Source organism: Juglans regia, chromosome 2 (assembly GCF_001411555.2).
Source record: "Juglans regia cultivar Chandler chromosome 2, Walnut 2.0, whole genome shotgun sequence".
Taxonomy (NCBI): domain Eukaryota; kingdom Viridiplantae; phylum Streptophyta; class Magnoliopsida; order Fagales; family Juglandaceae; genus Juglans; species Juglans regia.
Genome location: NC_049902.1, coordinates 21,338,136 through 21,354,209, shown reverse-complemented (window position 1 = coordinate 21,354,209; position 16,074 = coordinate 21,338,136). Strand labels below are relative to the sequence as shown.

Below are 16,074 nucleotides of genomic sequence, written 5' to 3'. Positions count from 1 at the left end.
AATATTATTTTTGTTTTGAAATTTGAAAAATTGGAATTGTTTATTTTATTTTATGTAAAGATTTAAAAATATTATAATGATTAAATGAGATGAGATGAAATGAAATTAGTCGAAAAGAATTATCAAAACAAACGAGGGCTAAAGTCTTACGAAAAAAAAAAAGTGTGCTACTTTATAACGGGTACACATTTTATAAAAGAGTTGTGTTATATAGAAATTTTATACTCTACATACTATTAAAAAAATATATGATTTTTTTTTATTTTTATATTTTATATTTTATATTTCGATATATGAGGATAAAAGAATAAATTTATATATTTTTAAATAATGCTTAGAAATGTGAAGCTTAATGTATTGAATTTTTCTTTACAAAATACAAAGAGCGAGGGAGCCCGAGAGTTTTATGCTTGAAGTTTCTGCGAATCAACTCATGTTTTTTATACCAAACATGGCGCCTTTCGAGTGTTTTGTGTAGATCGAGTGTTGAGCCAACGATTTTAAGATCATCTCCAGAGAGTTGCCGCCATCTCCAAACCCGTTTTGCTTTGCCGTCCTAGTCCAGTATGAGGGAGATTGAGGCATTGTGGGAGGAAGCTAGGGAGCTGAGTCTGGGGACCTCCGGGGGAGTGGAGAGGCTGGACTCTCCCCCAACCCCTCTCCAATTCCTCAGAGACTTCGTGTCCCCTAACAAGCCCTGTGTTATCTCCAACGCCACTCTTCACTGGCCCGCCCTCTCCTCCTGGTCCCACGATTCCTACCTCACTCGAGCCCTCTCCTCTGCTCATGTTTCCCTCCACCTTACCCCCAATGGCCGAGCCGACGCTGCCGTCCCCATTAATTCCGACGACCCATCTACCCTCTGCTTCGCCTCCGCACACGCCCTGCGCATGCCCTTCCCGGAAGCTCTTAATCTCATCGTCAATCCCCATTCCACCAATTTCGTGGCGTATGCCCAGCAGCAGAACGACTGCTTCCGGTCCGAGTACTCGGCGCTGGCTCAGGACTGCGACGCTCACATCCCTTGGGCCACCGACGCCCTCGGATGCCTCCCCGAAGCTGTTAATCTTTGGGTTGGCAACCATCTCTCCGAGACCTCTTTCCACAAGGACCACTACGAGAATCTCTACGCCGTCGTTTCCGGTGAGAAGCATTTCCTGCTGCTTCCTCCCACCGATGTTCATCGTATGTACATCCGCAACTACCCTGCCGCGCGTTATTCTTATTCCCAGGTTTTCAGACCTTTTTTTATTTTATTATTATTCATCAAATACAATAGGCGAACCCATGTATACAGAAAGCATATAAAAGAAATACCTAACTACATTCTAATACTAGAAAAATGAGGACAAAAACTCATTGACAGCCCCTCCATTGAGTACAATAGCTGAAAACCAACTAAACAAGGAACACATAAAAAATTTCCAGAGTTATTCTATGTTGAGTTTCCTATTATTAAAACACCTCATATTCCTTTCCAACCAAATGCATCACATAATGCACAAAGGAATCATCTTCCATGCAGCTATCACTTGAGAGCAAGTATGAAGTCTAGTCCAACATGCGAGTAAATCTACCACTGATTTTGGCATAACCCAGGTCAGTCCAGATCTTCTAAACACAACATCCCATTTTAGCCACATCACAATGTAAAAATAAATGATTCACTGATTCCGTAGCTTTCTTGCGCATGAAGCACCACTGCATACAATCATTCCACACTTTCTCAGATTGTCAATAGTCTGAATATTCTCAATTGTTGTTGTCCATGCAAAAAAAAGCAACATTTGTAATGCTGATCGGAAAATAAATGTAATGCTGATCGGACAACATCTTATAATATGATCTAACAGAAAAAATTCTAGACACTGTATATCTCCAGAACATTTGATCCCTGTCATGTCTTCTAATATCCAATGAATACAACAATCTAAAAAAATAGTAACCTCCCCAATTTCCCAATCCTGGACATGTCTGAAAAATCTAACATCCTCCATTAGAGTAACTCATCAACTCTGAAATTGATTCCTGCTGATTAACAGCCAATATGAAAACAGCTGTAAAAGCTCTAAACAGTGCATTCTCATTACACCAAACATCAAACCAGAATCGAACTCTTGAACCATCACTAACCACAAATTTGACTTGTTTCACAACATAATCTCATCATTTCCTAATAAACTTTCATAAACTCACACCATAAGACCCCCTTACTCTCCTTAGAGCACTGGCATTGGGCTAGCCAAATGCCAGTGAAGTCCAAAATATAGATAAGTTTTGCCAAAATGAGCTGCATTGGACTCATAAAAACATCTAGTTTAAGTTTTGAGCTACAGTAATTCTAAAAATCTTCTCCAAATTTGGATAGGCATTGTTCATCCATCAACCTATATTTTATTCCCAAATAATCAACAATAAAAATTAGGAATTATGTATCTGTTGTGTGTATCCACTGTGTTGTGAATTTATGAGGAATTATGTTTCCCTTTTGCACTGCAAAATGCAATAAACACTAAGGAATAAAAAAAATTATTATTAAAATATATAATATTATACTATTATTTTGATTTTAGGATGGCTAGTCCAATGTGGACTAGTTTCTTCAATGGAACTTTAATTTTTAGCCAAATTTTAGACTTGGCTTTGGCTAGACCAATGCCTATGCTCTTAGAGCACCATTCCCCCCCCAATCACTCCCATACTTCCAATTGATCACCTCCCTCCACAAGGCTTCCTCTTCCCTATGATATCTCCACAACCACTTCCCAACAACGCCTTATTAAAACTACACAAATTATGAACCCCCAATCCTCCATCAACAATCGGACAACATACATTTTTCCAGCTTACTAAATGAACCTTATTCTCCTCTCCCAAACCACCCTGCAAAAAAGCTCTATACAACTTTTCAATACAATTAGCCACTCTCAACTGGTAAAGGACATAATGAAATGAAGTAAGTTGGGATATTAGAAAGAGTACTCTTTATAAGATTGATTCTACCCCCTTTAAATAAATACAATATTTTCCATGCCACCAACTTCTTCTCAATCTTCTCAACCACCCCATCCCAAATATAATTTGCTTTTAACGACATTCCCAGCGGGAGACCCAAATATTTCATGGGCAAATAAGCAACTCTACACCCCAATAATTCCACCAAATTGTTAATATTATGCACATCTCCCACTGGGACCAGCTCCGATTTACCCAAGTTCACCTTTAGCCCGGATATGGCTTGAAAACATAACAAGACAATCCTTAAAGCTTGAATCTATTCCCCAATAGCATCATAAAAAATAAGAGTATCATCAGCAAAAAGCAAATGTGATATGGAAATGAAGCCATTATTATTAGTTCCCACTGAGAAACCTGAAATAAAACCTCCTCCTACCACTGCTTTCAGAGCTTTAGACTGAGATAAGGGAAAAAGCCCAAAACATTACGGCAAATCCTATCCTAATTTGTAAATTCGCTTGTATGTGTTTTTTATTTGCAGGACACTGGAAAGTTTACATTGGAGTCTGAGAAGCCAATGAGATGTGTGCCTTGGTGCAGTGTGGATCCGTATCCTTCTCCGGAGGCTAAACACAGTGCGATGTCCAGATTCCCCTTGTATTTCAACGGCCCAAAACCCTTTGAGTGTACGATCAAGGCTGGAGAGATTCTTTACTTGTAAGTTCTACCAGATCTTTTTCTCTGTTTGTTGAACAACGTTGCACACATAATTGAATTGGTATGATGAAATTCTTTTCAAAGGTAAAACTAACCTAGACCAAGTGCATTGAACTATATAATGAAAAGGAATTTAGTTTGCAACTCAACTAATGGTCATTATACTTAAGCATTAATTCTGGACTAATTATATTAGAATGTTAGCATTATCATTAGAACGTCAGAATTAGAGAGTTATTTTATTGGAGATCTCTTGGCGTAAAAAATAAGAGCATTGTGGTTGAAAGAAGGAGAACAAAGTACAAAATTATTTCACAGAGTGGCCAACTCTCATAGGAGAACTAATACCATTGAGATGCTGAATATAGATGGTGTGGATTGTATGGAAGCTTTTGTGATTCGAGAGCATGTTGCTGGATTTTTTGAACACTTGCTTACTGAACAGGTGGGGTGGCCAAAACTCGATGGACTAGCCTTTGAGTCCATTGACCTACAACATGTTTCTTGGTTGTAGAGACCCTTTGAGGAAACGGAGGTTCATGGTGTGGTAAGGAGAATGCTCAAAGACAAAGCACCTAGTCCAGACGGTTTTTCTATAGGATTCTTTCAATCATGTTGGAATGTTGTGAAGGAGGATTTAATGAAGGTGTTCCAAGAATTCTTTTTGGTTGGAAAATTTGAGAAAAGTTTTAAATCTCGTTTGTTTTCAGAAATAATATGAAATGAGATAAGATGAGTTGATATTAAGGTTAAAAAGTTGAATAAAATATTGTTAGAATATATTTTTTAATATTTACTTATAAAAAAAATATATTTTTTAATATGATTTTTGTTTTGGAATTTGAAAAAGTTGAATTGTTTATTTTATTTTGTGTGAAAATTTGGAAAAGTTGTAATGATGAGATTAGAGGTTTTCAAAGTTTTGGGATTTAGTCTTGAAAGCAAACTAGGCTTTAGACCCCATTTGAATTCTGAAAGTGTTTCATCTTATCTCATCATTATAACTTTCTCAAATTCCCACACAAACTATAATAAACAATTCAATTTTTTCAAATCTCAATTTAACTTTTTCAATATCTTCCACCACATTAAAATATAAAAATTGGGCATCAATCCTTTAGGGCTCCCCATAAAATATCGATCCAACTCTGATTTGGACTTTACAACACCCTTTGATGCTTGATATTGCCGATACCTACTATAAATATCCTCCTCATCATCATAGGACGTTGTATTGCTTTGAGTCTCACCAACACTTGAACCTACATTGGATTTTGAATACTGTTTATACATCCGCTCAATCATCCTCCTTAACCTTATAACAAGTTCGTCGTGGTCAAGAAAATCTGTAAACCAAAACTCCAAAACTTCCAACTTGGAGCGCGGATCAAGCATAGCCGCAATAAATAAGATTTTGTTTACTTTCTCAAAATCCCTCCAATACTTGTCATATTTCAACAGCATCCTCTCCAACATAGTTTTCAACATATCATCATCACCCATAGAAAATTTGATCAAATGGTTATAGATTGAAGCTATTTCTTTGATGGACAAATATGAAGTTGCATAAGTTGAGCCTGAAATCCACAAGGTGACATCATAAAAAATCGTACAAAAATCTTGACGATTTTCCAATCATCTAAAGTTGGTGGTCCTTTTCCAACCTTATGTAAATGTGGGCCAAACTGATTGTCTTCATCTTGCATCACCTCAAAAGCCGCATAATACTTGAGAGCCACACTTAATATCAGATATGTTGAGTTCCACCTGGTTGAAACATCAAGAGAAAGAAGTGCACCACCCAAGATATTTTCTCTCTGCGCGTGACTTGAAATTATCAAGTCTTGCGGGAGAAGACTTCACATATTTCTTTCGATTTCTGAATCTCCACAATTGATCCATCAATTTCTTTCAAACCATCATGGACAATAAGATTTAAAATATGTACACAACATCTTATGTGCATAAGGTCATTCTCTAATACCAAACAGTCTCTAAGTTTGATAATCTTCCTCAAATAATCAATGGTCGTAGTATCAGAGGATGAATTGTCTATTGTGACTGTAAATATCTTTTTTATGCCCCACCTAAGTATAGATGACTTGATCTCTCTTCCTATTGTTGTCCTTTTATGAACAGGAACTTTCAAAAAGCCTATAATTCTTTTATGTAAGACCCAATCATCATCAATAAAATAGGATATTATGCACACATAGTTAAGATTTTGCACTGATGTCCACATGTCAGTAGTGATGCAAATCTTATAATTGGATGCCATGAATATGTCATTTAACTTGTCTTTTTCTGACAAGTACATTTTCATACAATCTCGCATAATATTAATGCGAGAGTGGATTGAAAATCTAGGCTCAACTGCAGACATAAAGTCTTTAAATCCCTTTTTTTCTACAAATCTAAATGGTAGCTCATTTACAATTATCATCTTAGCTACTGTCAACCTTATTTTTTGCTCATTGTACTTGGCAAGTCCAACATTAGGACTACTAATTGTACCATCCACCCCATCGCTCCTAGGTCCGGTTGTTTTTTATTGGGGGTTAACCCTTCCAATCCCGGTAGCAATAAAGACCTTACATGTGTCATTATGGTACCTCAAGGATGAAGTACCTTCTTTTTTAGAATGGCATAATAAAATCTTTTTTTTTTTTTTTTTTTAATGTCGGGGAACCTATCCAAGGCAGGGCCCTTTGGACCCCCCCCTGCAGAGTAAACCCCAGTCCTATGCACCTCACCCTTGTAAGTTTCCCTACACAAAACTAGTTAAATCACTGACTTTTTCACCAGGAGGTATGGTCTCAAAGGATTGTTTGCATCCATCAGGTGTTGAACTTTGGACCTTGAAGGGAGTGATACCCCAAGACCAAGGCCTTCACCACTTGGGCCAACCCCTTGGGGTTAGAATGACATAATAAAACCTTATCACAGTAATTGCATGCAGCTTTGTAGTCATTGGGATCCCCATCCTCAATCCTAGAAAAATGAAGCCATGCATCTAATCTACCTCGAGATCTTTTGATAGGAGGGCGAACATGAGAAGGACTAGTTGTAGGGAGAGAGCTATCCAAATGAATTACATCAATGATTGATTTGGTCCCTGACGAAGGCATAGCAACACTAGGTTCCATAATTGTAATTTGAGATAAAGAAAGCATCGTTAAATTTTTAATCACATGAACGTCGACATGGAATTGAAACAGTTGCAAAATGAGTATATTATGATTTTTTAATGACGTAGGATGTCACTCTAAGATAAGGAGAGAGAAACAATGACTAAAAAATATTTTAGATATTGAAAGAGTGGGGCTGTTTGCCCGTATGAGTAGCAGAAAAAAATAAGTATATAACCATCAAGTTGTATACTTTAGACAAGCAGCAGAACAAACTGATGAAAAATAAGGTAATGCATGGATGAGTAAATAAAAACTCTGCACTGTCTCCCATTGCAGTGGGCTGTGAATTATTCCATATTGGTTGGATGCTAGCTAGTGAAGAGAATCAAACTCAAAGACTCCTGCCTGGTGAAAAATTAATGGGCACTAAACAGTTAAAATTAAACTAAAAAACACTAACGTGTAGTATTCTTTATAGCCTTCCACAGTCCATGCATGGCACAAGGAAAAAAAAAAAAGCATTAAAATGAAATTTGTGTGACAAGTCAAGAGAGACTCAATAAATAAATTCTTGTGACATGGCACAATATAATTTGCAAGAAGCTTAAAGTAGCAATCTGTGGATGACTTTGGTTGCTTGACAGTGACATGAAGGAGAATGTTATGGGATTAGGTGTTCAGCAGGTTAGAAACAGAATAACGTTAACTGGGTAAGGTTGATAGAACATTATGGAATGAAGTGTTCAGCAGGTTAGAGCTAGTGTGGGTTATGCCTGCCACAGTGGTTGATCTTTTGGCTAGTTGGACAAATTTACAAGGTCTTCCACAAATCACAGCCGTGTGAAAAATGGTTCCGACCTGTATCCTGTTGTGCCTATGGAAGGAGCGAAATGACCAGACGTTTGAAGACAATGACCATTCATTAGAAGAACTTAGATTATATTTTGTCAGCACTCTCTTTTTATGGGTCACAACTGTAGATTTTAGTGGCCTTGATTTTCATGAATTTCTTGTTTCCATTTCTTCTTACTAAATAGGTGTTACCTCTTGTATACCATCTTGTGTACTTGGGTTATGCCTATTCTTATCAATATAATCGTTTACTTATAAAAAAAAAAAAAAAACCATTATCATTAGAGAGTGAGGAGGTCATTTTTCCATTCTTTTAGCATGCTCTATACTGTCAACTACGTAGGCTGAGTGCATTAGTTTGACCATAACTGATGAATGGTATTCATGATAGAGATGCCAAACTCGTTTCTGTGGAAGAAAAGTGCATTTTATTTGGGACAAATTTTGTATAAATGAAGTGGTCGTCTCATGATTTGTTCTTCTTCTTCTTCTTCTTCTTCACTTAGATTGAATATACCCTATCTGAGTCAAACAGTATAAGGACTGAAGGAAGGCTCAAGCCACAACGGGGTCTATACTCTTAAAGAACTAGTCAATGTGACAATTGGAGCTTGCTGAAATCGTTATATAGGGCAATAACTTTTATTTTCTAAGTAATGTGGAAATGTAAATGTCTTGTGCAATTACCTATAAAAAAATGTGGAATCACATTCACCACTTACCACCCTCTCATAGTAAACTTGAGATATTACAATCTCCCCTTTAAATATCTGACATTCTTGCAAGCCATTCCATCGTCGGTGGCATGGCTCAAGTCCCACACTTTGGTTGAGATTGTCTCCGATACCATTTCTAATGACCCAAGGAAGGCCCAAGCCACATTTGGGCTTATGCTCCAAAAGGACTAGCCTATGTTACAGATCTTGAGTGTGGATCTTGTTTGTAGAGGATATCTTTGGAACGGCTTACTGCTTGCTGGTAGATAAGAATTGTCCCATAAAAGAGGGAAATGAACAGCTTTAGTTTGATAGAGCATGCTCCCAGCTTTAGTCTCTGCCTAGGGAAGTTGAGGTGTTTTAAAGTTTCTTCCCTTTTTTTTTTTCCCATTTGTTTTTTAATGTTGTTTTTAAGGGACTTATTTCAGTAATTGACTGTCTAGGTAAAGAGTAGATGAGTTGTGTCAATGGTGATGCCTGTAGCCTAGCTGAATTTGTTGACGTGGCAGGAAACAAAACGGATATTCACTTGAGGTGTTAAGGGGAACTGGGAAGCATAATTTTGTGCAATGATGATATCCGTAGTCTACCTGAATTTGTTTATGCGGCATGAAACGAAATGTGTTTTTGCTTGGGATCTTAAGGGGAAGTATAGTTTTGTGGTTGGTTTGTGTTTGAACTTAGTGAACAGAGCAATCCTCCGAGGTGGCATATGAGAAGAAATCAGAAGTGTGTTTTTATCTGATCATAACTTGAGTTTTAATATTTAATCCTATCATTTCATGTGGCACTTTCTTCTAAACATGATTCTGAGTTTTAATTTTAAGGCTGGATTGTGGAGTTGACGCAGGCCAAGTATGTGGTTTCATCATGTTAGACAGAGTCCAGATGCTGCAGGGCGGACTATTGCAATAAACTACTGTAATGTTCAAGTCCTTTTCTCGCCTTTTTGGATTCAGCTTTTATATGATTGTTAGGTGCTAAGATAAAACATTTGCAGGGTATGATATGCAGTTTGATATCAAGTATGCCTATTTCAACTTCTTGCAATCAGTTCCTTACCAATCTACTCATAATCCAACATTGCCTGGAACAATGTCTGATGACTTGGATTCGGATTCAGACTGTGATTCATTTGCATATGGCTGTAAGGATAAATTAGGTGCTGATGAATCTGTGACAAATTTACCCAATGCCAGTGCTAAAGAAGAATGAGGTCTGATTTGTTAGTTTGGGTGCTAGAATGTTGACGTGTGATCCTCCCGGCATGGAGAGAGAGATCCTAGAAAGAAGAGATTGCAGAGTTTTTGAAGCAAGAGAAAGCATGCTAATCTGAGTAAGATGTTCTTTTGACCAGAGCTTGCATTCTGGACTAGTCATTAACGTGCATCAAGATGATGGCTCACTCACCATGGATTTCCTCTCCTGGTAAAAATTTGGGATGTGCCTTTTCTTTTTACCTTGGTTACTACTTATTACGATGAGAAGTAACTTCCCTAATTGTTATGGGATCGTTGAATTGAATTCCAAAGATCTAGGTTATATACATACAGCTAACATTAGTTCCCTTTATTTATGCGTGTTATGAGTTCATTTTTTTCACAGGATTTTCATGTTTTACTATCCTTATGATGCATAGCCGCTTCAAACAAGCATGGAGTTTGTTGCCCTGTTTAGCTGTCCTAGAAACAGATGGAGCTTGCGTGCGTGTTGGGTTGCTGTTCTTATGAAATCATATTGGGTGTTAATTGGAAGAAATTCAATAGGTAAAAGAACGGCTTCAGAGCATAATCTATGTAAATATTTTTTGGTCTCTATAAAGTTGTTCGTTCTCCAGAAAAAACAAATCATAACATGTTAGATGGTTTGATGATAAATGAAGGGAAAAATACATTTTTCACTTCCCTTCTAAAAAATAAGCATTTTAGGGAAAAGAAAGTGCCCGAGACTTGCTCCACGAAGCCGAAGTCCGGCTTGTCAAAAGTCCAGGTGGAAATTGCTATTGACAAAAGCTCTTTAACCAGTTCCTCAAGAGCAGGAAAAAAAACTGATATTTACATTCTAAATCATCAAAACTGCCAAGATATTGCATTATCAAAAAACAAAAAACAGTGTAGGGTAGGGTAGGGCTCAAGCCATCAACTTCCAGACGATGATGATTTGTAGAACAGTGGACGTCTTGTAATGAACTCCTTTCATTTTGAGGAATTGCATTATCTCTTTACAAGTCCATTGTCATTGAGAGTCATATATAGATCCCATTATCAGGTCCCGCCACCTTCATATGGATGTGTTTTGGAGCAGAAAAACTAAGGCTATCATCCCGCAATGAGAGCTGATTTTTTTGGAGGAGATTGGTCCAAATTAACAACAGAATCATGTCCTCTTCACACATGACTAATGGGTTGCTTGGTTTAAGAAATTAATTGGCTGTTGGAGGTTTGGTTCATCAGTTTTTTGACCTGAGTGGTGGCGTGTCCAAGCAATCTCTTTTATCAAACAGATATGGCAGAAACCAAAAAAAAAAAGACATTAAGGATTCCAGTTTATGTCCAGTTCTTGCTGAGAACATAGACATATCGAACTTGGGACATGAAGAATGTCTTTATTTTTCTGAAATTCCATGAACCAAATAGGAAAATGAAAAATCATAAAAGTTTGTTATGTTTTTTTATTGAAAAAACTGATAGAAAGGCTTTGTTGGGAATTTATTACAGGCCAAAATCAATTTGAGCCAAGTTTCTAAGACCAATTTCACACTAACAGGCAACAACCCTTGGAGAAGAATACTAAATAATAATAATAATAATAATAATAATAAATGGTGGATATTTTTAGGGGTAGTGAGATGGTCCCCTTTTGCATTTATTGTCCACAAAAAAATATCATCCATCCTCAACTATTTTTCTTTAAATTTATGATCGATATGTATAAAAATAAATACTAGATTTCCATAAAAATCTTATTAGAATAAGTAAAAAAAAATGATTTGATTTGATTTTATCGGTTAATGTATTTTTCAATAAAAATTATTTTATAATTTAATATTATCACATATTAATTTATAAATTTATTTTTATAAAAAAAAATATTATTAATCAAATATCTTTCTATTTGGAAAAGCAACTCCTCTGCACCTCTCATTATGGATTCTTTTATCCAATCGAATCTTTTTAATATTTCCACTCAATTGTAGTAGAAAGAAATACTTTAACTATAAAAGAGTTATACAAAAGTAATATCACAAATTGACATGTTTTGATATGATTCGTCAGATTATAAAATTATTTTTATTATAAAATAGATCTAACATATCACATAAAATTACGTCAATTTGTAGAATACTTTTGTAGACTCAAGCTTTATGGCTGTAGCATTTTCAAAAATAATAGTGGTGGTCACGATGGCATGGCCCCCTCCTAGCTAGCTTTCTGAAAGAAGAATGAATGATTTTTTGAGGGGTAGTGAGATGGTCCCCAATTGCATTTTTGGCCTTCCAAAAATATCATCCATCTTCAACTATGAGTAGTGGCTGAATTCATTGATTTGGAATAATGATTTTCATCCCAAATCATAGTTGGGACAGCAAAGGCATTATTATTTCTATTGTTAGAAAAGTGCTTTCTCACTCAGCATCGTAATAATAATAACGAAACTTTTTATCAATTCTAACATTATTGTGAGTGATTAATTTGTTGGTGAGGAAAGTAATACAGCAACAACTCTAATTCCTAAGTTTACATTTCATTTGGATAACAAGAAAAATGAGTGGCATAGGATAGAATAGAAGAAATTGGTGGCCGCATTGAGAAAAAGATAAAAGTATGGATGGTAATTTGTGTTTATGGTCGGGTTTCTGTCGTGTCAAATCATGGATATTAAATTATATGTGTTAATTTGAATCGGCCGATGTTCTTAATTAAACGGATTATATCTTAAAATCTGAACCTGACCCGTTTAAATAATAGGTGACATGATCCACTTAATCCGTTTATAACATTGACATTGGTTTGATTAAATGCCAGTGGAGCCATTAAATAGCCAATATGACTTAAATTCGGACCTATATATTGAATTAGGCAACATAAATCCAACCAGCCTTTGAGCTACATAAATAAATTTGTGATCAATAAATATGACTTTCAAGGTAATAAGGCCATTTCAGTTTTTATCATTATTTTTTATCGAACCCAACCCTACATACAATGAATGAATAAAAAAAGTGCACATTATAAATTACGAAACTTAAGACAAAATTTATTTTATTTGATTAGAAGTTAACATACGACTGATAGACTGCAAATATGACAAAAAATAGATTAAAAAGTAATAAAGTCTGAAATTAATAATATTGGATTATTAAATAGATAATTGAATGTGAGATTAGGTTTTGAATGTGATAGTTAAAAGGTAAAATGTATGATATTAGCAAACTTTGGCTACTTAATGGGATGCGTAGACTGATGCTAATGCTCTTAGTGATTAAATTTTATTGGGTTAATCTGGACACGACTCACTAACCAATTTAATTTGCTTTAATCTATTTTATATAAATGGATTGAGTTGACTCGTATATTTATTTTTTAACTCAATTAATATAATTTCATATATAATACAAGGACAATTATATAAATAATTCACAATAACAACTGAATTCATGATAAATTATTTTATATCAATATCCAAATCAATAATATATATAAGAAAACTAGTATTTTCCTAAAATATAATTACATATTAACAAAAAGTTTAATGGTTTGAGATATAACGCAGTCAAATGTTAATATTAATATCACTTATTTTCAAAAACAAAACAAAAAATACATATAAGTCTAAATATTTAAAAAAAAATTATTAGTATTATACGAATTAATTGTGAATTTTGCAGGTTGATTGCAACTGAATCATTTATTAATTATGTTCTATCAAATCAATTTATTTTAAGCCAAAACTCGTTTATTAATTTATATTTATTTCATATCGTATTTGTATTATTTTCAACTAATCATGTCATATTTTACCAGCCCCAATAACAAGACTAGTTTTCTTTTTCCTTTTTATTTCTTTTCCATTTTTTTCTTCCCATTTCCTATGGGCACCGTACACTTTGGAAACACCTTTGAAAATATGCATTTTTTCTTTCTTGTTATTTATTTGTCAAAAAGAGAAGACCCCTTTATGCCAAATATCAAATTGGATATATTATATATATATTTTTTAAAAAAATAATATTATTATTTTTTATTTTAAATTGTATTATTTTTAACTATACTTATATTTGTAAAATATAAAAATCATTTAAAATACGTCACACCATCAAACATGACAAACCAGATATGGAGAGTTATCCAAGATAATAATAGGCCGCAGATCGAGGCAAGCACCGATAAATTTCTGATGTCTGGGCGTTAGATGACAATAACTGGCTGGCCTACAATCACTCCTTTAGACCCTGAAATCATCCAACAGTGTTGGCATTAAACTGCTTGTCTCTGGAGCCTTTGGCTTCACTTCCCTGCAGAAATCATCCATTAGCGTCGGCATCAAAACCTTACCCCAGCATTTCTTGTGAGTATAGTATAAGTACTTTGTTGTTATTCATGTTCTTGTAAAACAACAACAACAACAATAGAAACATGGATTCCTTCTCTTCCTCTTTCCTCTCTACTTTAGCCATTCCAAAACTGCTTTCCCCAACCAAAACGATAAGAACGCTGCCCCGAGCATCAGCTTCTGGTCCTCTCCTCAATGTGTCTTCTGTTAGGATTGAAGAAAAGCCAACCCAACAACCCCCAACAGAAAGAACTTCTGCAACTTCCACCACCACCACCACAACATTACCCCGATCTCCAAATGCCAACGGTCGACCATTATCGAAGAAATCTTCTACTTCTTCGATTGCTACACCATTGGCCAAGAAATCTCAGGCAAAACCAGAGGCAAAGAAACAAGCAGAGATGTCAGTTCCGGCAGTGATCTTCAATGTGTTCGAAGACATCGTCAACAACTTCGTAGACCCTCCCCTCCGACCTTCGGTGGACCCAAGACATGTTCTTTATAACAACTTTGCTCCGATCGAGGAGCTTCCCCCTACAGAGTGTGAGGTGATACAAGGATCCCTGCCGTCGGCTCTTGATGGTGCTTACATTCGCAATGGCCCCAATCCACAGTTCCTCCCTCGTGGGCCTTACCACCTCTTTGATGGCGATGGCATGCTCCACTCCATTCGGATCTCCCAAGGCAAAGCCACCCTCTGTAGCCGCTACGTCAAGACCTATAAGTACACCACAGAGCGTGATGCTGGCTATCCCCTGCTTCCCAATGTCTTCTCGGGCTTTAATGGCCTTGCTGCCTCGGCAGCGCGGGGTGCTCTCTCTGCTGCCCGAATATTCGCCGGTCAATTCAACCCTACTAACGGCATAGGTCTCGCAAACACCAGCTTGGCTTTCTTTGGCAATCGTCTCTATGCACTCGGTGAGTCCGATCTCCCTTACTCGGTTCGATTGACCTCCAACGGAGACATCGAGACTCTAGGTCGCAATGATTTTGATGGTCAGCTTTCTATGAGCATGACTGCTCACCCCAAAGTAGACCCTGAAACTGGTGAGGCGTTTGCCTTTCGATATGCCCCGATTCCTCCGTTTCTGACCTTCTTCCGGTTTGATGCGAACGGTACAAAACAGCCAGACGTGCCCATATTTTCCATGGTCCGTCCCTCTTTCCTCCATGACTTCGCAATTACCAAAAAGTACGCCATATTTGCAGACATACAGATAGGAATGAACCCATTGGAAATGATAGCTGGAGGGTCTCCGGTGGGAACGGACCCAGCCAAAGTGCCCAGACTCGGAGTTATCCCTCGATACGCAAAGGACGAGTCGGAGATGAGATGGTTCGACGTGCCGGGCTTCAACATCTTACACGCCATCAATGCATGGGACGAAGAGGATGGCAACGCAATAGTGATGGTGGCACCAAACATATTGTCAGTGGAGCATACGTTGGAGAGAATGGACCTCGTCCACGCTTTGGTGGAAAAAGTGAGGATCGACCTCAGGACTGGAATTGTTACAAGGCATCCAATTTCAGCAAGAAATCTAGACTTTGCAGTGATAAATCAGGCATACGTGGGGAGGAAGAACAAGTACGTGTACGCAGCTGTGGGTGATCCAATGCCCAAGATATCAGGAGTGGTGAAGCTGGACGTCTCCAAGGGTGATCGTGAGGATTGCACAGTGGCAAGCAGAATGTTTGGGGCAGGATGCTACGGTGGAGAGCCTTTCTTCGTGGGCAAGGCGCCGGAGAGTAATCAATTAGAGTCAGAGGCCGAGGACGATGGGTACGTAGTATGTTATGTCCATGACGAGAACGTAGGGGAGTCGAGGTTCTTGGTGATGGATGCCAAGTCTCCGAATCTTGATGTTGTGGCCGCCGTGAAGCTGCCGCGTAGGGTGCCCTATGGCTTTCACGGATTATTTGTGAGAGAAAGCGACCTCAAAGCCCTATAATTTCCTACAATTAATCAGTAACACAGAATGGGTTTTGCTGCACAAGTGGACGATGCAGATCATATTGTCACTTCACACTCATGAATTAATTAGAAACAACAAATATATTTACTGATCGATTAATATCATGTACTGCCCATCATCATGTACAGATCATTATAATAAAGTTATTGCATCTTTAAAGTTATTTCA

The 16,074-nt window shown here is 37.0% G+C and overlaps 2 protein-coding genes across 2 annotated transcripts; both read left to right on the top strand.

Moving 5' to 3' along the window:
- Nucleotides 1-401: 401 nt before the first annotated feature.
- LOC108986432 (bifunctional peptidase and (3S)-lysyl hydroxylase JMJD7) lies at nucleotides 402-9,946 on the top strand. The gene is made up of 4 exons (XM_018959042.2): nucleotides 402-1,232; nucleotides 3,500-3,675; nucleotides 9,225-9,295; nucleotides 9,375-9,946. Exons 1-4 carry the CDS (start codon nucleotides 567-569, stop codon nucleotides 9,587-9,589), a joined length of 1,128 nt encoding a protein of 375 aa, XP_018814587.2. The 5' UTR covers nucleotides 402-566; the 3' UTR covers nucleotides 9,590-9,946.
- Nucleotides 9,947-13,767: 3,821 nt separating this feature from the next.
- On the top strand, nucleotides 13,768-16,074 carry LOC108986427 (probable carotenoid cleavage dioxygenase 4, chloroplastic). The gene has a single exon (XM_018959037.2). The coding sequence runs from the start codon at nucleotides 14,011-14,013 to the stop codon at nucleotides 15,880-15,882; it is 1,872 nt and encodes a 623-aa protein (XP_018814582.2). The 5' UTR covers nucleotides 13,768-14,010; the 3' UTR covers nucleotides 15,883-16,074.